This window comes from Danio rerio, chromosome 3, assembly GCF_049306965.1.
Source record: "Danio rerio strain Tuebingen ecotype United States chromosome 3, GRCz12tu, whole genome shotgun sequence".
Taxonomy (NCBI): Eukaryota; Metazoa; Chordata; class Actinopteri; order Cypriniformes; family Danionidae; genus Danio; species Danio rerio.
Genome location: NC_133178.1, coordinates 42,438,614 through 42,462,814, shown reverse-complemented (window position 1 = coordinate 42,462,814; position 24,201 = coordinate 42,438,614). Strand labels below are relative to the sequence as shown.

The window sequence follows — 24,201 nt, the reverse complement described above, 5'->3', positions numbered from 1 at the left end:
AATTCACAAATATCTTATCTGATCTTTCTCTACTTCGAAATGCACATGCAAAGGCAAATGACCTTGTAGTAACCAGCAGTATGAATGCCATATTTGCTAGCACACTAAATACTGTGGCACCCATCATAATAGTCATACTCGCCCTCTCAAAACAGCAACCCGTGCCCTGGAACATAAATTGAAAAAAAAAAAAAACATTTAGATGTCTTTAGAATTGCGTTCAAAGATAGTCAGGAGAGCTCTAAAATCTGCCAGGGCTAAGCACCTCTGCAAACTGTTATAAAATAATCATACAATCCTAGATTTTTCTTTAACAACATTGTTAAATTAACAAATAATCTGTCAACTTTGGAACAACCGCAAATTTGTAGTGATGATTTCATTAATTTTTTCAGTGATAACACAGAAGGCTTTAGATAAAAATAGAAGACGTTAAACTTTCTGCACCGCCTTATACATCAGATCCAGTAAACATTCCACTGAATCAAAATAACCTACAGTGCTTCAAAATCATAGAACAGAAAGAGCTAGAGAAAGTTATAAATAGCTCTAAACCAGCTATGTGTATGTTGGACCCAATTCCAACAAAATTACTGAAGGAATTGCTACCTGCTGTAGGAGAACCTCTTCTTAATGTTATCAACTCTTCTTTATCTTTAGGCCATGTTCCAAACTCTTACAAGCTAGCTGTTATTAAGCCTATTATTAAGAAACTGCAAATGGACCCCAGCAACTTAGCTAACTATAGGCCTATTTCAAATCTTCCATTTATGTCTAAAATACTAGAAAAAGTTTTTTCTGCCCAATTATGCTCCTTTCTGCAGACGAACAATGTTTTTGGTGTTTCAGTCAGGTTTCAGGGCTCATCACAGCACAGAAACCGCATTAGTGAAAATAACCAATGATGTACTCTTAGCTGCTGAGCAAGGGTGCTATTAGTTTTACTGGATCTTAGTATGGCATTTGACACCATCGACCACAGTATCCTCATAAATCGCTTAAAGTCTACAGGTGCCCAGGGACAGGCTCTACAATGGTTTAAGTCATACTTAGCTGACCGTTACCAGTTTGTGAATATTAATGGACAGCCTTCACAAGTCAGCCCAGTAAAGTATGGGGTGCCTCAAGGATCAGTTTTAGGCCCTTTGCTGTCTACAATATACGTGCTACCCCTGGGATCCATCTCAGATGCAGAAAAGCTAGTCCATGCTTTTATGACTTCTAGGCTGAATAACTGTTATGATCTGTTTGCTGGCTACCCAGCATCCTCTATTAACAAACTTCAGCTAGTACAAAATGCAGCAGCCAGAGTTCTGACCAGGTTAAGAAAATATGATCATATCAGCCCAATTTTATCACCCTCACACTGGCTGCCTGTTAATTGAATTTAAAATATTGCTTCTTACCTATAAAGCTCTAAATAATCTAGCTCCTGTTTATCTAACCAACCTTCTGTCTTGCTACAATCCAACTCACTCTTTAAGATCTCAAAACTCAGGGCTTCTGGTAGTACCTAGAATAGCAAAGCCGAGTAAAGGAGGTTGAGCCGTTTCACTTATGGCTCCTAAACTCTGGAATAGCCTTCCTGATAACGTCAGAGGCTCAGACACACTCTCATAGTTCAAAACTAAATTAAAGAGCTATCTTTTTAGTAAAGCATACACAGTGCATCACTTAGCGGTATGATAAATGAATGTGCTCTACACAGGTGTCAGCATCTTGTTTTTATACAATATGAACAGCAGCTACTCTAATTATTCTCTTTATTCTCTATTTCCACCAGGGTATACTCACCCCGAGGCTCTCAGACTATGCAGCGCCACTGATTCGATCCAAGACCAGCGACGAGATGATCCTAAGGTTTCCATAATCCTGGACTAGGCCGTATCCTGAGCAGCTGCTGTGGTGGTCATGGAGGAGTGGAGAGCATGAGACTGATTCCTGTGGCGCTCCAGGGACAGACGAGTCTTTGCTGAGGCCCAGCGTTCTCCTAGACTGCAGCTCTGCACAAGACGTTTGGCCTCGGTCGTGCACAACTGAGCCTGGTTTCTCTCTGGGGTTTTTTAATTCTTAACTTTTGCCAGTTGGTGAAGTTTTTTTCCTCTCCGCTCTTGCCACTGGCTTGCATGGTTCAGGATCTGTAGAGCTGCGCATCGATGGATTGCTCTTCAGAATTTGGACTCTCAGTGGTGATTATCAACCACACTGAACTGAGCTAAACTGAACTGAACTTAAACTCTGAAAACTGGACTGACACTGTTTCAATTTACTATGATCTTCCATGTGAAGCTGCTTTGACAATCTAAATTGTACAAGCGCTATAGAAATAAAGGTGAATTGAATTGAATACACGCGTTCCATACTGGGGTTGTTCAATGTATGTTGATGATTACAGGTTTCCAATAATCTTATATATCTTTGTATTCAACAGAATAATAATTAAAAAAAAAAAAAAAAAAAAAAAAAATTGGTTAACAACAAGAATGGGTATGCAATGACAGAATTTTAATTTTTGGGTGAACTATCCCTTTAAATGTATTTACACATACTGTATACATCTAAAAAGGAAAGGAAAAGAAAATCTCCTCTTACTGCTCTGGGAGGGAGAATCTGTATGCCCAAATCTTAAAGGGTTTACCCTCATATTTTTGAACTTTGGTTTGGAGCGAGACTTAAGTATCGGGGCCATGATTGTTTTTACTCTGTCTGAAGTGCCCTTCAGAGGTTGATGCTTGCCATTTGAATGAATCCATCCATTCGTTTCCCTGTTTCTTGGGGACTCCCCAACAGTGCACAATGTCTCATTTGTCTAACCCATTTATTAATTTCAGGCATTTCATATTCCTGGACTCTCGGCCAATAAGCTGATGCATTTAATAGGCTGTTTAATTAGAAAGAGTGTGAAAATGGGTTGTTGCTTTGCCTCCGAGAACAAGTTTGGGAAACAGCTTCAGCTTATTATAAATTTTTATCTAGTTGTCTGATAAACCTTGGTATTGTTTATTATGACTTTTGTTGCCTAATTATTTGGTTCATTTTTCTTAAAGCTGGACAGGGTCATTTCAGCAATATTTATTGTCAAATACTATCACTGTTTAAGTAAATATCATTTGATGCAAAGCCATTATTTATTTACGATAGGCATATATTTATCTATGCGCTCACACAGTATACACTCGAATCATATCACTGTGTACATGTGAAATTAACTTATAAGAACTGTACATCGTCTTTTTCAGAAGAAAAAAAAAAAAAAAGAATTGCCAGTCAAAATAAAAATGAATCGCCTCTTTCCTGCGGTCTGTGTGGGTCCTAAACCCCAGTATATTGATGGGGACTCTATTCTGCTCAGTGAGTGACCTCTTTCAGATGAGACATTAAACTAAGGTCCTGACTCGCTGTGGTTGATAAAAATCCCATGATGTTCTACGAAAAAAGTAGGGGTTTAATCCCAGTATCCTATTCAAATTTGCCCACTGGCCTCTGTCCATAATGGCTTCCTAACCATCCCCATATAATTGGTTTCATTACTCAGTCTCCTCTCCACCAATTAGCTGGTGTGTGGTCTGGTGCAATATGGCTGCCGACGTGTCTTCCAGGTAAATGCTGCACACTGGTGGTGGATGAGGAGATTCCCCCCAAAATGTGTAAAGCGCTTTGAGTGTTTAGAATAGCACTACATAAATGCAAGTAATTATTATTATTATTATTATTATTATTATTGTTATAAGTAACTACAGTGATTTCTAAAAGTTAAAAACAGTGTAATTAATTTAATGCTTCTTATGTTCCATAATTCTTCAGGACAGACACACACAATGACACACAGTAAGATAAAAACGGTAACATTTACAGTATAATAACTAGTGTTATTCAAGTCAAGAATATGAACATCCCTGAATCAGTCTAAATTCATAGTTATTTTATTGAGTAAATCAGGTAGAAATAGCTCTTTGAAAGAACAATTGCAGGTGCAATAAATATAAATGCATTTCTCTGATATTTCATAATGTTTCATAAAGTTTTACAGAGTTGTAGGGCTTTGATCTGCGCTATCACAATTGAAATGGAAGATATCAGTAGCTCTAGTTGAAAGTGTGATCAATAAAAGCAGAGTGTGAAATAACACTTTAAAATAATTTATTTCCAAAAACATCTACATTGATTGACAGATTAACATGATAGCTATATAAAATATGTACATGAAGCACCACTTGCCGAAATGGCAGAATTGCCCATCTAAAAAGCACTACAGAATGACGCAAAACAGAAGAACGAAGACAACATAACAGCCTTCAGGAGGAAGAAGCTTTATATTCTGGACTGTGCAGCTCACGGATACATTACTGGTGCTTGTGTGCAGATTGAGGCAGATTAAAGTTGGTCAGCGACACCTCACATTACGAAAGGCGGCAGCTGGACTGTTTGGAAACTCCTCCCTGTGGATTGAAAAAAAAAAAAGACACTATTAGAGGTCAAGTACTTACTCGCTATAGAAGCATAATTTAATGATTAAATAAATAATAATTAATTGAGCCTCAGTGAGAGTAAAAATGCACATCTTTCCTTTAGTGTCCAGAATTTTTTTTCTTTAATTTAATTTGTGACATGATTACCAAATATTTCATACAGCCTAAAACAAATCTGAAAATTTTAAATAGAGATGCTCTAAAATTTCAGCAGCGTGAAAATATTGAGCAGAAAATACATTTACATAAGGACATATACAGTTCGAAAGGGTGTTAAATTAGAGTTTATCTGAATGAGAAATGTATTTTCAATCACACAATGTGGTCAGGTTGGCCCTCACAGATCTGTCTTATTTAATGTTCTAGTTTGATAACTATGCAATAACACTTCTAAAACGCTAGTTGGCAGTAAGCTTGTCATGTTCATCTGTGTCGAGTTTCTTCACTATTGTTTTGTTTTTTCTGAACGCCTTCCTTAATGTTGCTCAAAACTCACTCATTTTGAGGCTGGAATCGGCGGACGTGCAACAACTTTAATCATAAGGTAAATACAAAACAACGGTCTCCATTAAGAGCTCCTTTACGGGACTCCCCACTTGTACACACGCTCCATCAGGGTCGCACGGCCCTCACCTCCACTCACACTCATCAGCACTACCAAACCGACCAATCATAGGGCTTGCACTATGCGGCGTTGCAACATGTAGTTACATTTTTTGAAAGTTCCGCGTTAGCGTCGCCGATGGCCACAGCGAATGTTATGAGACCATGCCATGGCATACATGTGCACTTGGCGCAGAAGTATAAATCAGCCTTTAGACCGCTGCTCCCTCTAGCCACGTTGGCTTGCTGAAAATACTTTATAAATTGCCAGTGATGGCTCATCAATAAAGATTACAATGTTAGTTTATGACCATGAAAATAACTGCCCGCGCGAGCAAAAGAAAGCAGGTGAATAACGAATAAGAGCAAACGCCCACGGTGAGACACAGGCGATCCTTCTTCACTAATGAGGGCTTAATGTTTTAAAAGCTTGCTGCGTCCCCGTTTTCTTGTGAGAACCAACCGTGCATGGAAACGCAACTGGTGCGATTGGTTATCTTTGAAATAGACTGAAAAAAATGCAATGCTCGTGCACCCAGTCGTGCTACTTTCGATAGCTCAAAAATCTTTGATTCTTTGCCGCTTTCGCTTTAACCATTCTTTGAACTGATTATTAATGGACCTAACATTAACCGTGTGCACGCGATCATCCTTTCATTATGGCACATGGATTGATTCTCACCTGCTTTCTATTGCGTATGTTTATTTTTGTTAATAATTAAGTTATCACCCTTTACAACAACATTGCTTTAATAGGAGATTTATGCATAGTTAACTGGTGATCTGGGACCTTAAGCCAGGACAGACTACTGTATATAGTTTGATACATGAAAATATATAGTTTTTAAATTAAAATTGTTTTTTTTTTTTTTACTTTTTGTTAAATAAAATTTTATGCATACATGTATATTTTACTTGTTTTTACACATTATTTGACAAGGAAATCTGGTGTGGCCAGAGGAAAAAAAAAGGTAAATCCTTAGTGTTGAGCCCTGAAAAGTCATGTGAAATAAAACTAATTTCAATACGACACTCTGAAACCACAGCCCATTTTCTCATGCTCATTGAGCAAGCTCATACACAACATACAAAATAGTAAATGAACGATGAGGCATGTGGACATGATACACAATTTAAATCAAGTAATTTTAGCATGCCAAAGTCAAATTTATTCATCTAAAATTTTCCCAACAACAAAATTGTGGCTAGCAAAAATGGCAAGTGGCTGGTCACATTGGAAAACAGTGGCTATGTTTCCATCCAGAAATGTGAATAAACTTTATGCACAAAACTGCATTATCGCATAAAAGATGTGCGAATAAAGCAGCGTTTCATTCAAATGTGTTAAAGCAAACAAAATAGTCACTCCCTTATTATCTGGCACCAAATATCAACAGTAAAAACAGAATTTGCTGTGATAAGAGAAGCCGTGTGAAACTTTTCTTCATTTAATAAATGACTTGCGCCTCAGAAGACAATCCTGACATGCAGTAAATGCGGTGTTTGAAGGTGTGAGAAACGGAGCACAGACGCTCTTGATTCTGGAGGTAATTAATAATATAATAACACTAATACTGAAAGGGTTAAGGCATTTTAGAATGACCAAAAAAACATTTCAGATGTTTTTCAATGTGCTCAGTCTGCTGGTTTGTCCATTTACACACAATTTTATAATCACATGATCTTTTATAACAAAATCACATGACCTTTTTTTAATGAGCATACTAGAATTTGTTTGGTAAACGTGTTTTCATTGTAGTTCATGCGCATCTTTTCTTATCGAATAGAAGTTTATTCTACTCAGTTATGTGCATGTGTTATTTATGCACGCTTTCAAAATTATGCGCATCTTGGCAATCCATCAACTGTTTTTTATGTGGCGCATAAACACAGTAGAGCAGTGGGTAGCACGTTCGCCTCACAGCAAGAAGGTCGCTGGGTAGCAGGTTCGAACTTCGGCTCAGTTGGCGTTTCTGTGTGGAGTTTACTTGTTCTCCTTGCGTTCGCGTGGGTTTCCTCCGGGTGCTCCGGTTTCCCCTACAGTCCAAAGACATGCGGTACAGGCAAATTGGTAAGGCTAAATTGTCCGTAGTATGTGTGTGAATGAGTGTATGTGAATGTTTCCCAGAGATGGGTTGCGGCTGGAAGGGCATCCGCTGCGTAAAAACTTGCTGGATATTTAGCGGTTCATTCCGCAGCGGCGACCCCAGATTAATTCCATGATCCACAGGGTTTGTTGCATGTTTTTCCCCGCATTCCTGTCAGCGCCAATACAGCAAAGTTGTGTGTGCTGCAAGCATTTTTGTCAGGAGAGCAGTACGAGAATTGGAGAATAGCAGGCGTTGTCTTTTATCAGGAGTTCGTTTACATTTAGACACATCGCCTAAATCCTCCAGATTCCTAGCAGGGCTAATGGTTAAAATAGACAGGGCAGAGACATGCTGCACTCTGAGTCTGCATTCAGACCCGAGGATAGAAAGAAAAGTCCTCATTTAGTGTTTATATGAACACGGTTATCTTTATAATAATATAAATTGTGGTTATGTGTATTTAAAATGACAAATGTAACAGGGCATTATATTGTTGTTTCTTTCTTTGCATTTTAACTTTGTAAACTATAAAATCATGGGTCTCTGCATGGTTTGTGTCTCATTTTGTGAACCGACTGACAAAAGTTGCTCGCTCCCCTCCTTCTCCCCTGCTCTGCTGGCCATGCCCACACCTGCCCTTTGCTCGCGGAGCTCCACGCCCACTATGATGCATCTTTTGAAAAAATTCTAAGGTTGACCTGAACCGAAAGTGGGGGGTGTCATGGCCCTTTAAGTGGCTAAGGAAAATGTTCACTTCAGATGGCACTTAAAAGCTTTTGCATCTGAACTATTCCATGCGTGTCAAAACTGATTAATTACTGTACATTAAGTACAGTAATTAATCACTTTTGACACGAATTAGTTCAGATGCAAAAGCTTTTAAGTGCCATCTGAAGTGAACATTTGCCTTGGCCACGGGTTTATGCTTCAAACAATTTACTCGCGCTCAAGTGGTTCCAAACCTTTATGAGTTTCTTTATTTTGCTGAACCTAAAAGAAGGTATTTTGAAGACAACTGGAAGTCTGTAACCATTGACACTCATAGTGGGGAAAAGCTTTCATTAAAATATCTTCTTTTGTGTTCAATGTGTTTGTGACAAACTAAGTTTAACTGGACGATGACAGAATTTTCAGCTTTAGATGAAACATATTGAAATCGCTCTACAACCTTATATATAGGACTGCAGCAGGCTGACACAGAGGATGTTAGTTTAACCAGTGTGGGGGGACATAAATGAAAAAATATATATATATGATTTTGCTACAAAAGTCCAATACAAACTCTGAACACTTTTCAAAACAACCCAATAAAACAAAGAGCATTAGAGGTGATTTTACAAAATTGGAGGAATTTGGGGGAATGATTGAGCTACAATCGAAATGCCAAAATTGCAGAGTTTCTTCTGAAGTGGTCCGCTAAACTTACTCCAAAATGCTGGAGCATTTACTGGCTACCTGTTGAGACGCATTTTCACTTTCATAGACCAGTAAGAGCTGTGATTATTATGTGAGAGTTGGTGGAGGCATGGCGGGAGATACTTTATAACACTGTCTATTCTTGTTCTAATGTGGCAGGACAGACCACTGTACTTGCCTCAGAAAAACATCATTAAAACATCTTATAAACAATGTCACATAACCTCAGCACAGCCATTCAATGTCCACACACTTATTAGTCAGCTCTGGAGAACATGTCGCTGAATAGATGGACTACACTAACCCTTCATTAAATTATTACCTTACCCGTCATTATTTATTTAATATGTTTCAATGTTTTTCATGGAAGTTTATTAAATATTTTATTTTGACAACAAGCTAAAGAAAAAAACTTTAGTATAGGACTAAAATATGACATGCATATTGAAAGTTGCTTAATAAATAAGTGCAAAAAATACATCTTATTTGATCACTATTTGATTAAACGCAAGTTTTATTATCCCACATTAAAAAAAATATTATAGCAGATTACAGTAAACACTATAGCAGGGGTCACCAATCCTGATCCTGGAGGGCCGGTGTCCCTGCAGGGTTTAGTTCCAACTTACCTTAACACACTTGCCTGGATGTTTTAAGTATACCTAGTTAGAGCTTGATTAGCTTGTTCAGGTGTGTTTGATTAGGGTTGGAGGTAAAATCTGCAGGACACCGGCCCTCCAGGAACAAGTTTGGTGACCCCTGCACTATAGGGTTTTTGAGCCATATTATAGTACTTAAATTAATCTGTTGTGGTATTTTACAGTTATGGTCACACAACAACTATAGTTATTTCAACAAATTACACCGGCCACTTTATTAGGTACATCTATTAAACTGCTTGTCAACGCAAATTTCTAATCAGCCAATCACAAAGCAGCAACTCTTTGCATTTATGCATGTAGACTCAGTCAAGACAATCTGCTGCAGATTAAACCGAGCATCAGAATGGGGAAGAAAGGTGAATTAAGTGACTTTGAACATGGCATGGTTGTTGGTGGCATGCCCAGGCAAACAGGCATGCCCATATGGTGCAAATGCTTTGTTGATGCCAGACTAGAATGGCCAGACTCGTTTGAGCTGATAGAAAGGCAACAGTAACCCAAATAACTACTCATTCCAACGGAGGTATGCAGAAGAGCATCTCTGAACGCACAACACATCCAACCTTGAGGCAGATGAGCTACAGCAGCAGAAGACTACACTGGGTGCCACTCCAGTCAGCTAAGAACAGGATACTGAGGCTACAATTCGCACAGGCTCATCAAATTTGGAAAATGGAAGATTTCCAAATTTGGAAAAACGTTGCCTGGACTGATGAGTCTCAATTTCTGCTGCAACATTCGCATGATAGGGTCAGAACACTGCAAATCTGCAGCAACTGCATGATGCAATCATGCCAATATGGACCAAAACCTCTGAAGAATATTTCCAGTACCTTGTTGAATCTATGACACGAAGGATTAACGCAGTTCTAAAGGGAAAAGAGGGTCCAACCCCATACTAGTAAGGTGTACCTAATAAAGTGGCCGGTAAGTGTATATTATATTGCAATACACCAAACTTGAATTTAGTAAAAAAAAAGTAAGTATTGATTATTTTTTTCACCTCACTAAAAACTATAGTATGCCATGACATTCATTAACAAAGAGTTCTAAATTCTAGTATAGTATAATACATTTTGCTATGGTATTGTTCAAAAACACTTGTATTTACCATAAAACACTTAGTATTTGGGTAACACTTTAAAACAATGGTCCATTAGTAAATGTAATCTCATGTATTACTAATTGTTGTTTATTTTAATAAATACATTTACTGCAGTATTGATTCACCTTTGTTAACGTTAAGCTAAATAACACTATTCATGTCAATTAATTTATGTTAACAAGCAAAAAAGTTAAATAATGCATAAGTAAATGTTGAGGAACTCTGATTAATAAATAATTTTCAAAATTACTGTCTCCTCACAGCAAGAAGGTCGCTGGTTCGAGCCCCGGCTGGGTCAGTTGGCGTTTCTGTGTGGAGTTTGCATGTTCTCCCTGCGTTTGCGTGGGTTTCCTCCAGGTGCTCCGGTTTCCCCCACAGTCCAAAGACATGCGGTACAGGTGAATTTGGTAGGCTAAATTGTACAAAGTGTATGAGTGTGAATGATTGTGTACGGATGTGTCCCAGAGATGGGTTGCAGCTGGAAGGGCATCCGCTGCGTAAAACCTATGCTGGATCAGTTGGCGGATGATTCCACTGTGGCGACCCCAGATTAATAAAGCAACTAAGCCGAAAAGGAAATTAATGAATGAATGATGGCGTATAAGAGAATGCTAGTGAATACATTAAATTTATTCGAACCAATAGGCCAAACATATTTTTCTCTTAAATGTTCTTGTTTATTGATAAGTCTCTCTGTAAATAAGCAATGATTTCCATTTCCAGATGCACAGCCAGATGGTACCACCACACATCCACTTTCACTGTGTCAGATACTCATACTTCTTAAAACCTAGCTAAATATTTACTCTTATAAAAATACAAATATTATTATTAATAATGAACTGTTCTATAGTGTCCTGCACCCAAAAGATGGAGACAAACAGAGATGCCACAAGGGCTGTATGTACCTAGATGTGGTCCTGTTAGCATAGTATGCTACTGACTGCTAAGGTTTCTGGCTACCTGTTGTCTCTGCTGCTGTCGCCTGTATTCTTCTTCACTAGCAGCGAGAGCCTGAGCCAAGGCCAGATCCTCCTGCTCCTGAGGGCTGAAACACACACCGCTGTCAGCATATCTTTTATTTAATCATTGCAAACATACCACATATAAATATGACCACAATGATGTTTTGGTCTTCATGTGGACATATTTGTACATTTGAACTATTAACTGAAGTCACTAATTTGTATTAAAAAAATAATCTGAAGCATGTAAAAATTATACATATGACTAAGGAGATAAATTAAAAGACCACTGGAAAATTCCCAGTTTTTTTGGACTTATTAGTAATGGGTTTGACTGAAATGGTAGTATTCACTAAATTCTGTAATATATATATATATATATATATATATATATATATATATATATATATATATATATATATATATATATATATATATATATATAAATATAAATATAAATAAATATATATATATATATATATATATATATATATATATATATATATATTACAGAATTTAGTGAATACTACTATTTTAGACAAAAATATATAAATACATATATATATATATATATATATATATATATATATATATATATATATATATATATATATATATATATATATATATATATACATATATATACATATATATATATATATATATAAATACATATATATATATATATATATATACATATATATACATATATATATATATATATATATATATATATATAAATACATATATATATATATATATATATATATATATAAATACATACATATATATATATATATAAATACATACATACATATATATATATATATATATATATATATATATATATATATATATATATATATATATATATATATATATATATATATATATACATATATATACATACATACATATATATATATATATATATATATATATATATATATATATATATATATATATATATATATATATATATATATATAATATATAAAATAAATATATAACTTATTTTCTTTTTTCAGAAAAAGAGAATTGGTCAGAGAATCAAACGTTTAAATTTGTTGCGAGTGAGAAATCTGGTTTATTCTGACAAGTGCAATTTCTGCCATGAAACTGCCATGTGAGCAGGCTGATATTTCACCTAATCTGCTCCTGCGTCATTAACTATATGCTGTTGCTGTCACCTCAGCCAATGATCTTGCTCCTTATCAGCTTAAATGCTCTGTGTCATTTTATGTTGTGGTGCTTTTTCGAAGGCCCTCGTCCACCCTAGCTCCACCTGTGTTTAGATCTGCGACAGGGATTACATGTATATTGATGCTTGCAGCAGCAGCAGCAGATTGTTATATTCTCAGACGGCATGTCTGTGTATACACTGTCAGTAATAGGTCTAGGTGCTTGCTCTGTCATAAAGCCTCATTCAGACTACGAGTGACTCACAGCGACAAAACATACGCGAGCGACAGCGACCGTTGGCGACCAGGTGGGCGTGTCCAGCACCACAACAAATTTGAAAATCTTTCAGCTTTATGCAATTGAAGAGAGACTTTCTTGAGCTCCAGCCAAAAGCAAGAGCTAGTAGAGCTTACGCGATCCTCTCTCAGCTCGCTCGGAAGCCGGTGAAATTCTCTCTGTAGACCTACACGGAACTGCATTTGCAGCAGCAGGTCGCCACCCAGAGCAACAGGCAGATACAAAGTCGCTGCTAGTTTGAACGAGACATAACAATCAAACAGCAGGAGCAGATCTACACCGCCAAGACCAAATACATCAACATTGCCTTATACATATTCATTACCATACTAAATCCCAAGTGTTCATGACAGCCCTATTGTTAAAATCTTCTGAAGCTAAAAAAAAAAAAATGCAGAAATAGAGATAATTCTCTCTCAAAGCATGGCATCTTTAATTTGTTTTTGTTGAATTGAAAGTTTTTTTTTCGGTTTTTATGCATAAAATGCTCTGAATGACAAAAGATTAAATAAACATAGCTATATAGATCAACACGTATGCTACACACACACAGTTTTTTTCCTTTTACTAGTTAATTTTCATAAGCTGTCTAATGGTTTAAAGCAAATACCTTAGAGTAGGCTGGCTTGCTCGAGCAGATTCAGCCAGTGATATTTCTAAAGCTCTCTGGAGGGCCTGCTCCTCCGTCTGTGAAAAACACAACAATTCATGGTTTAAAGACTTTTATAAAAACACTGTAAGCTACTAAACCTTAAAATGAGCAACGCACCAGCCCAGCTTGATAGGACACTGATGGGGGAATTACATTCTGTGCTGTGGGAGACACCATGGGTGGAGGTGCAGTATTTGTCCTTGGTGCACTGAAAGGCAAATTAATTTCAATTCAATTAATTCTTAATTTCAGATTCTCAGTTTTATGTCAAAGATTTAAAAAATACCATGTATCACTTAATCTATAATTGACAAAGATTCCAGTAAATTACGCCCGATTCACATGGGGCTTCAGCGTCAACACTTGACAGAGGGCATGTCTAAAGTTGGGGCTGATGCGATCTTCATAGCAGCGTCAGCCAATGAAATTAGTCTAAAACTGGATACTGTCTTAGCTGGTGTATTTGCATGCAGCGCTCTGATTGGCTGACGCCTCTGTTGGTGCTTGAAAAGTTGAGAAGTTCACAACTTCTGCAGTGAGAAGCGGCACAGACGGATCCACAATGCAGTTCGGCATTGGCTGACGTCACTGATTCAAATTGAATGGGAAGCGTTGACGCCCCGTGTGAATAAGGCGTTACAGAACTTGAAGTAAACACTCTATATGCACCACTTTCCTATAAAAAACATTCTTTACTAGAATGCAATAAGATATCACTATAGTATACTTGTGAATGCACCACAAAATTATACCCCCCCTAATGCAGCCTCATGTCATTCCAAACCCCAGAGACTCTTGTAAAGAACACAAATCAAGTTACTTTAGATCAGGGGTCACCAATCCTGGTCCTGGAGGGCCGGTGTCCCTGCAGTGTTTAGCTCCAACTTGCCTCAACACACCTGCCTGGATGTTTCAAGTATACCTAATAAGACCTTGATTAGCTTGTTCAGGTGTGTTTGATTACGGTCGGAGCTAAAATCTGCAGGACACCGGCCCTCCAGGAACAAGTTTGGTGACCACTGCTTTAGATGAAATCTTAAGCCAAAAGCTTTATTCAACAGTTTCTTTTCCTCAGTGTTAGTATATGTGAAAAAATAACAGTGCTTCCCACACATAGACTTTAATTGGTCGGGCCGCCCAGGTATATTAACAGCTGCCCACGTATATTTAGTGACAGATTTTTTTTATTTTTGCTTTTGTTAACATCCTTTTCCACTTTTTTTTTTATCCGTCCAATATTACTAAACGTCCACAATCGATTAAGTAGTGGAAAATCTTTTCTTGTTTACCCATTTCATTCTGTGAGCGCGAGATGGCTCAACACTCCCACAGACTTGTAACTTTTTAGAATTAAATTCATCTGGCCATGGTTTCAAAATCTCCTAAAATGTCAGGATTCAGCTTTTGTTTTTTAAAGCTGTCATCTTTTAATTGCGTTGTGCAGTCCTTTTTACTCAATTCTACTTTTGCTCCGCTTTGCAGCTGATAGCGCAAGCACAGTTGCAAGAGCGAGAGAAACATTTAATAATTAATTCTTTAATCTAAATGAGTCAGAAAAACTTTACTGTATACTCACAGAGGACCACATGACTGGTCTAAACTGGCTGCAACACACGCACGCACACACAATTGGTAATGGTTAATCAACGCATTTCCCATATTTAAATAATTAATACTTTTTTAGAGATATTGTCTGTTTTTATTCCTTTGTATCATTTATTTTTCATTTGCTGTATATTTTATTATTTTGATGATGTCAATATAGGCAATTTACATATTTTGCTTTGTACTTGAAATAGAGAGAAGCAGATTTTACCTACATTTAGTCATTTTACATTTAGTCATTTAGCAGACGCTTTTATCCAAAGCGATGCCTGGTGTATATTACATTGCTCCTGAATAGCTTAAAATTATGAGAAATAGTGGATTTCTTTTTTTAATTTATTTCTTTTTTTACTTTCAACAGTCTTTTTTTGTTAACCTATTGAAAATAAACAGTGTATAACAGTGTAATAATAAATAAAATAATTTTTAAAAATAATGTTTTGTTTATTGCATATAGTTATTAACTATAACTATTTATGTGATGCGGGTAAATGATGTGTTTCAATCAAACTGTATATTTCCAACCTGTGGAAACACTGAGTAATTATTGTAAAAAGCCCTATACAAATAAACTTAAACTGAATGGAGTATAGGGCACATGTTCACACTGCTGACGTATTACCCCAAATGGGCCTGTGGTTTGTTTCAAACAGGGGACGCTGTTGAATAAATTAGTTATTTTTGCTTTATGTGCACAAAAAAAAAAAGTGTTTTCGTAGCTTGATAATATTCCGATTGAACCACTGAAGTCACATAGACTGTGTGAAGTAGGTTTTTTGGTACCTTTCTGGACTTTGAATGACTCAGGACCATTGCCGTCAATGGGGTATGAGAGAGCTCCCGACTTTCATAAAAAATAATTTAAATTTTAAGACTTTCGAAGGCAGAATTGTCTTTTATTTGGTTAACTAAGACTTTAAACACTTCTTTCGCACAATATCTTGCACAATATCTCTGTAAAGCAGTTCCCCAACCCTGTTCCTGAAGACACACCAACAGTACACATTTTCAACCTCTTCCTAATCAAACACACACAGAAGAGACTCCAAAATCTGGTTCAGATAAGGAAGACATCTGAAAGGTGCACTGTTGAGGAAAAGGGTTAGAAAACACTGCTGTAAAGTACATGTTTAGTCTGTTTTAGATTAGTATATGTTCAGTAAGATTACAGCTTTAAAACATTAGCTATGTACAGTTTTTTTGTATTTTTATTCTATCACCTAGAGTTGTATGTTTATAGTTAAGTTTATATATACAGCACAGAAGTCTTGCAATTGAGGTGCTCTTTCATTACATGGAAACGTAGCGGAAATGGCCAAAAACAAAACAAATATAAAATAAAAGAGATAAGCCCTTAAAGAAGTACATTATAATGTAAAACCGTGCAGAACAACAATATATATATATATACACACACGTGACCTTCCACCCCACTCACGCCTTAACTCTTTCTAATTTTGATTGTAATATAATAACACACCTACACACACTTTTGGTAAATCTACTTTGAAAGAATAACTATAGTAAAAAAAAAGCTAGATAAATTAATTTGAAGTGAATTTAAAAATTAATGTTAATCTAAAAATTAGATGTCTGTCATCATATACTCACCCTCAAACCTTTTCAAACCTTTCTTTGCTTTTTTCTGTTGAACACAACAGAGGATTTTTACATAAGTTTTGAAACCACTTGAGGGTGAATAAATGAGAATTTCATATTTTGCTGAACTACCTATCAAAGTACTAAAAAGTGAATTGGTGAAAGTGTTTTATTTGCCAGAAACCCCTTTTAAAAGCATTTCAACAACCTCAAGCTTCTAAGTGGTTGGCGTATATTGAACTGACACTTCTGAGGACACTGTGTTTTCCAAAATGTACTTACCTACTGCTCTGAGGTCTGGCGTTTCCAGTGACTCCATTAGACATGTTCCTAGAGCTCCCTCTAGTGGATGAAGCTGCTGTGTTACTGGAAGAAGAGCCCTGAGCCCTCATTAAAGCTGCATGCCTACAAAACAAAACAAACCCCACCATTAGTAGATCCCTATTCCTCCTGAGAGCATCACTGATCCGCATGAAAACCAGGCTTACCCTGATTTGGAGACCGGCTTGTTGTCAGTCTTACAGTCATGGTCGAGTGGATGCCTGTGTTTGAGACAGTAGTTTAGGTGGCACTGGTCACACGTCACCCGGATCATTTCCTTCTGCTTACAGCCGCCCTTCGAGCATTTATTAGTAAAGATCTGCAGGGAGATAAACAATCATGTGGGTGTTCATTTTGGAGTGATGTCATTATCTTTCTCCTCATCCTATGCGTTTGGTACCTTTCGTTTCCTCTGGGCAGGGTCAGATTTGCAGTCTCTGTCTATGTGCTCGCCGACTTTGATATCTGGCATTTCTCCTCTTCGGATGGGAATGGGGATGTTGCACAATGGACATACAGGAACCTGGACGTCCTGAACAAAAAAAAAAAACAATAATAACTTGTACCAGATACATACAATCTTGAAAGAGATAAAATAAAATTTTCATTTAAAAATAAATATAAATTTTAATTTAAAGCGGATAACATTAATTCAATAAATGTTTTTAAGCCTTCTGGGTCCTTGTTTTCACTTCTGGAATTTACATTCAATCATAAATAGTGAAATTTAAAAGACAACACGTAATTGTGGGTAAATACTTGAAAAAAATATTCAATTGATAACGTTTTTGGGTTTAAATGGTTTAGACATGCTTTTAAAAGCAATACAATTTTATTAAACCATTAAAAATAGCATTCTTATCAGAAAAAATTTAATTAGAAAGACACTACATTTGAGAACAACAATATATTTTTTTAATATTAAACGTTTAATTTAATAACTTTTAAATATTAATGGTGTTGGGGAAAAAAAAAAAAAAAAAACTTATGAAAATGAGAATTCAGTCCAAGAGACTCGAACAAGGATGCTTTTCACCCCTCCCGTCTCCCCCGACGGCCCGCGCTCACACCACAAACGGGCTTCGGCACGCTTACGTCATCGCTGCTGCGCTGTTAAGTGAGAAGCGCTCTCTCACTCAGCAGCACAGTGGAGATTTCTGTAGTTATATCGTTTCAGTCGTTTGATATGGCGTCAAATATTTTGCCAAACAGTCCTTAGAGATGCGGGGACACGCAGTCAGATATTTCGCTGAACAGATCCGCCACTTTTGGCGCTCATAAACAATCATAAAGCCCTCGTGCTGCAGGAATGAGGTCTGCTGAAGCTGCGCAGCTGTCGTGCAGTGAGGGGTTTGCGTCTTTAATAAACTATGGCAGTTTGCGTTCACTGAACAGTAAGAATTATTAATAAATCCATATGAAACAGCCCCTTAAAAGTCACATCTCGCTTTCAGTTTCGGGCTTTGGCACGTTATGCACTCACACACAAGCGTACCGCGCCAAAGCCCAAGTGAACCGGGCTCAGGCACACCTCTTCCAACCGGGCCAGGGCTGGCCAAGTGAACAGTGCTTGAGCCCGATTCAGCGCACTCACACTTCTCAAACTATCTGGGAAACGGGCCTGGGCATGGTACGGATGGCATACTGTGAGTAGGCCCTGAGTTTGACACCTGTGATCTAAGGCAAAGTCGTTTAGACCCTGCTCGTAGCATTTGCATCACTCTGGCACAGCCAGTGCTCAGAAAGCAGGAGGTTTTAATGTCTGTCACACACTAGCTAGAGTTTTGATCCTTTAAAACCAAAGAATATAACTTTTCAGTTATATATTGATTATTGTTAATTTGGAACTAGATTAAAAACATTTCCATTTCCACGTTCCATCGTCTGACAATTGAGTTTAAAGTTTGTTTTCACATCAGATTCAATGGCTATTTCATGGCAAAAAAAACAACAAAAAAAACAAAAAGAAAACAGATTAAATGGCTATTTATAAACCATTTATAAATAACACTTTTATAACTATAGAGACAGCAATAACAAAGATCATTTGAAGTGTTACAGTAAATATTACTATGGCACGGTGCTACTCAGAGTAATACTTATAGTAATATAATAACTTTTAACAGCACACGATGATAAAAAACAAATTATTTTCAGTTGATAACATTTTAAAAGACTATTATGGCATGGATTTTCTAATGGATGTCTGCTCCAGGATGGAGTAACATGTATAAATTCTTATGTCTTTATGACTATTAATAATGTTTAAGGGTCTAGACTATACGGCCACTTTAGTGTCATCCCACTATAGAGTAAAACTGGAATAACATGCTTGTTGTTGCTTTTTACTGTATGCTATATGATTTGTTTCCTAAAGATTTCCCAGCCAGGTCAGAAATCATGGAGACCTCTTTAGTGGACCTGGACTCTTGAAGTATTGGAAACAACTGTTTCCAGAGTTATTTGCCATTTGATGTGTTAAATCTTTTGTATGCAAGCTGCCAGTTTGGATGTCGATTGTACCAGTTTTTAACCAGTTTAAATAAGATGGCTGAGACTAGGGCTGGGCGATTAATCGAAATTGACATTCAGAAATTACAATCGAGTTTTCCAAGTTTATTTTATTTTATTACTTTTCCTACCGCGTGGGGTCACGTGACCCTGCTCGGTTTATTTTTCTGGTTCGATGATGATTGGAAGCTGCGTCAGAGATGCCTCGAGACAGCATATTTTCCATCACAATAAAATCATTATTTAAATTAACATATTTACATAACATAAATATATAAATAAATAAAATAATTATTCATTAAGCATAAACTAGTTAAGATGTTCAATTAATCAAGATTTAGATTTTAGGCCAAATTACCCAGCCCTAGCTGAGAGTACACTCAGCCTTGGGTAAGAAACAGATTGTACTTTGAGTGTGTGAGTGAGTGTGTGTGTGTGTGTGTGTGTGTGTGTGTGTGTGTGTGTGTGTGTGTGTGTGTGTGTGTGTGTGTGTGTATGTATGCGTGTTTGTGTTCGTTCTATTCCTTTGTGGACCACCTGACTGACAATTGTATGTTTGAGATAGAGATATCATTCAGAATTGTATGCACACACACGTGGAAATGTTCTTAGTCTATCTGTGTTTTAACCAATCAAGTTAAAACACCTATGTGTATGATGCAGTTTATGACGTTATGTGCAAGTATAATTGTTGTTATTTTGAGATAGTAGTGAGAGAGTGAGAGAGTGTGAGAGAGTGTGAAAGAGAGTGAGAGAGAGTGAGAGAGAGTGAGAGAGAGTGAGAACCAGATAGATTGTTTATAATATTTCCAGAAGATGACCATGTCACAGTTTAGCTAAATTAATTCAAGCCTCCTCTTGAAGTGACTTGCTATGTACCTTCGCCATTTGCAATGCATTAAAACATTGTTTTCCAGTCGCAGTCGAGCTTCATTCTCAAAATGTATCATTTGTCTAAAGTGACAAATGTACACAAACTAGTGTACTATGACTATGGATACAATCAGCCAGTGCAGTCATCCCTCCATAGTAAAAAGTGACATTTTATGTCTGCCGGTTTGTTTACTTGTGGGAGTTCCATTGGCATTTTCCCGCACGTGAATTCTGACCAATCGAAAAGCAGTTTAGAAAATGGGTTCAATAACATCTGGCCAATGAGTGATGTGGATTTAGTCACGACTGCATTTTGGTTATTTTCAACTGGTTCTGACCGAAGCAATCAGTGTGGTGTGAAAAGGACCCAAAAACGGCAGAAAAATGCTATAATATATCATTTGTTGCCCTTGGTCCGGACCAAACTAACCGAACCAAAGATGTGAAAGCACCCTCATAAATTGTAAAGGAAAAACACTGAATTTGAGAACATTTAACATTCATATGGTAATAAAAATATATACTGATAATAAACCATTCAATTTTATGTCTTAGTATTTCAATCAATAACACATGCTTTTTAATTACACACATCCATTGAACCATTAAACTCCAGAATAATCAGAATGCAATAAATGAAATCCAGAAACAATTAGGGCATCTAACGGCACAAATTGTATCAAGCATACATCTAATCGCTTTTATAATTATGGAGTATTGAAATGATTTCTATCCTAAGAACCTCTGAAAATGTAATTTGGCAAGATTATTACCATTAGAAACAAGTATACTGACCTTCTTATATGATGAAGTGCACTTGTGATTTGCATAAGTTATGTGGTCTTTGCAGAAAATCTCTTCACAGGCATCACATTTCATTGGAAGGAAATCTGTAGAATACACACATTTAAAAAAAAAAAAATTACAAATATTTTAGACATGCACAATCACACTAAAAACAGCCTATCACTGTTAAAATGTATATGGATACTTAATTAATCATAAATAAATTGAACTCTAATTACCAGTATACAACATTGGACCGACCTGGCTGACACACTGTGGTGTCATATGACTACATTTTGTGGATATAAAAAAGAAAATGCCACTCCTATACTAATGTGATTAATGGATTTGCTATGCAGGCCGAGGCACAGTAATGCACATACATACACATTAATAATTCAACAAAACAGACTGTCTAATGGTGGAAATAGCAGGAGTGGCTTGTCAGAGGCACTCTTCATACAAGTACCATCTGAAATTTTCTTCTAAAATTAGCATTTTTCTCAGGCTTCTATATCTTGATTCAATAATTTTATTTTTAAAGGCAAATAATAGGTTATTTTTATTGATTTTAACATGAAATAACTGAACATAAACATAAGCGGCAGAGAAAAATGCTCATTGCTCTAGATGGCACTTAAAGATTTTTGCATCTGAACTCATATCTGACATTTTTGCCTGCTATGCCATCATCAGTGTGTATGTTATTACATGATCTCCAGCAGATTTTGATTACAATTACAACACAAAGTATGTCTGTATAGATTATTTTGAGGGATGTAAACAAAAACAATGGTCCCAACACACTTCCTGTTTTACATTTTTGTTTTCTATAGCCTCCGCGAATCCAAAAAGAGCCACATATTGATAATTAATTTTATGGTAGCGGTTTTAACATCAAGTTATAATTGAATTGCCTCTTACCACTTATGAAGTAGTTTGATAACAAGCAGAAAATGTTAATTGGCAAACAACATGACCACATTGAAACAATCTAAAACTGCTCCTTCAGAAATACTCAACATTAATTTGTGTTCCTTTATTTATGAACTTGGTGTACAGTATGTATGCATGTATGCAAGTATGTATGCATGTATGTATGTATGCATGTATGTATTTGATGGAACAGTTGTGTTGCGTGTAAAAAAAAAAACAAAAAAAAACAAGCAATATAGCGTTTTTTGTGAAAATGATGAGATTTCTTTTATGTGCTTATATATTCGATAATTAAACAGTATTTACTTGAAAAAAAAAAATAGAGCAAAATACATGTCTGTACTCTCAGGGTTAATATATTTCCCTTGCTGAAAAAAGTAGTGATAGTGTATATTTCATAAAAATAATAATTATTAAACAAACAAATACATACATTTTTATTACTATTTGCCATATCAGTTTCACTGGCTATGTTTACTACATTTTATAACCTTTTCTATAATTATAAAAATATTCCAACAATTAAAGGTCATCAACAGCAATAAATAACACAGAAGATAAAATGCATAAATAATAATAATGAAAATATATAAGATAAAAACCTTAAACAGTTTAAGGTTTATTTTTGATACACATTTAAAAATGTTTCATTTAAAGTGTATCCAGATAAAAATGGTTGCATATTAACATTAAAAATATGGCATTACTTAAAAATATGTTTAACAGTTTGGTTTCTGTTGCAATATTGTCATTTTGGGTGTTCTCATAGTAAAAAATGAAAATGTACTATTTACTCTGGCAAGAGGTTCCAAAGCGTACATTTTTCATCTTCAAAAGAAGACTTGAAGAAGAAGATTTTTTAAGAAAGATTAAACCTGTAAACATTTATCTTCAATAGTAGAAACGACAAATTTAATGGAAGTGAATGGTTACAGGTTTCCAACATTTTTCAAAATACCTTCTTTTGTGTTCAAAATGTTCAATGTACATCTGATTCTGAACAAAAATTCCGATCGGGCCAGAAAAATAAAAAAATCATTGTTGATCCCTGCTGTAACGTTAAGTGACGGAGTAAGACCTGATAAAAATAGCACATACCGAGTCGTTTGCAGCTCTTCTCCGAGCAGTGCTCCCCGAGATCTGGAAACTCCATGGCACAGTGGTGAAACGCACCCCGCTGCTGGACTGAAAACAGCAATCAGACCGTCACCACTGACCTGCTGTCATTTCAGCCAACCCAGCAGCTAAAACACAACCATTACGAATCCAGCTAACGAGTAAAACTTGCTTTAAAAACGGAAGGCCTGTCAAGAGGTGAGCTGATCCTGTTTACCATTAGTTGACGCCATTACATAACTGTTGTGTTGTGTATCTGGAAGCGGATAATCAACTACTGCTGAATCATACAGGATAATATTTACAGGCACACCTCAATATCCCATTACGATAAGGTCAATAATATATGGATATTATATTAATATAAAACTATATGGATATGATGGACGCTGATTGATGATTACTGAAATGTTCTAGGCTACTATCACAAATGCAAATAGGTTAATAACAGTTAATCTAGTTAAAGGTTAAAATGAGACTGGCTAAATTAACATATGGTTAAATCAAATCACGCCATTTAATATACAAATATGCAGAGTAACAAACAAATAACTGGTTGTCGTTTGGTTTGCGGGAAACCTAACATTAAACCTAATAAGCGTTTTAGATGGCGAAATTTTAAATGAATGCGTCTTACCGAGATAGTGAGCAAATCCACTTTTTCTTGGTCCCACCTTGAATAGTAAACTAAAGCTTTTGGCTTCGAACAAGCTCAGCTTCTGTGTTTGGGCTTTTGTAGTCGTCTGCTGTTTTTTGAGATGTCATCGCTGGGTGTGTGAATCTGGAGACAACACTGGGATTGTATTTTTCAAAATTAAAGTCTTCGAGATTTAGAAATTATATTCAGTAGTTACTTTTTATAAAGGGCCAAAAATATATAATATATATAAAATATATCATTATGAGCTGTGGGCCGAAGGTGAATATACCAAACTAGGCTATATTACATTTAAGTCGCCATGGGTAAATAATTTCCTGATTTATTCTCCAGTATTTAAAATGAATATAAAACA

At 36.2% G+C, this 24,201-nt stretch overlaps 1 protein-coding gene and 1 long non-coding RNA gene across 7 annotated transcripts in view; one reads left to right on the top strand and one right to left on the bottom strand.

The window, feature by feature from the left end:
* LOC141381266 (uncharacterized) overlaps window positions 1-3,008 on the top strand; it is a 186,329-nt gene extending 183,321 nt beyond the window's left edge. Inside the window, exon 3 of the long non-coding RNA XR_012401175.1 lies at window positions 1,784-3,008. This is a non-coding gene — a long non-coding RNA (uncharacterized lncRNA). The remainder of the gene's footprint in view (window positions 1-1,783) is intronic.
* An 893-nt stretch (window positions 3,009-3,901) lies between these two features.
* On the bottom strand, window positions 3,902-23,951 carry zfand2a (zinc finger, AN1-type domain 2A). 6 transcript variants are annotated; one of them, XM_005164202.6, is made up of 10 exons: window positions 23,826-23,951; window positions 23,171-23,257; window positions 21,146-21,240; window positions 17,367-17,498; window positions 17,134-17,285; window positions 16,928-17,050; window positions 13,559-13,649; window positions 13,400-13,476; window positions 11,254-11,393; window positions 3,902-4,439 (listed from the first exon to the last, which is right to left on the bottom strand). In XM_005164202.6, exons 2-9 carry the CDS (start codon window positions 23,223-23,225, stop codon window positions 11,282-11,284), a joined length of 837 nt encoding a protein of 278 aa, XP_005164259.1. In that variant the 5' UTR covers window positions 23,226-23,257; window positions 23,826-23,951; the 3' UTR covers window positions 3,902-4,439; window positions 11,254-11,281.
* Between the last annotated feature and the right edge of the window lie 250 nt (window positions 23,952-24,201).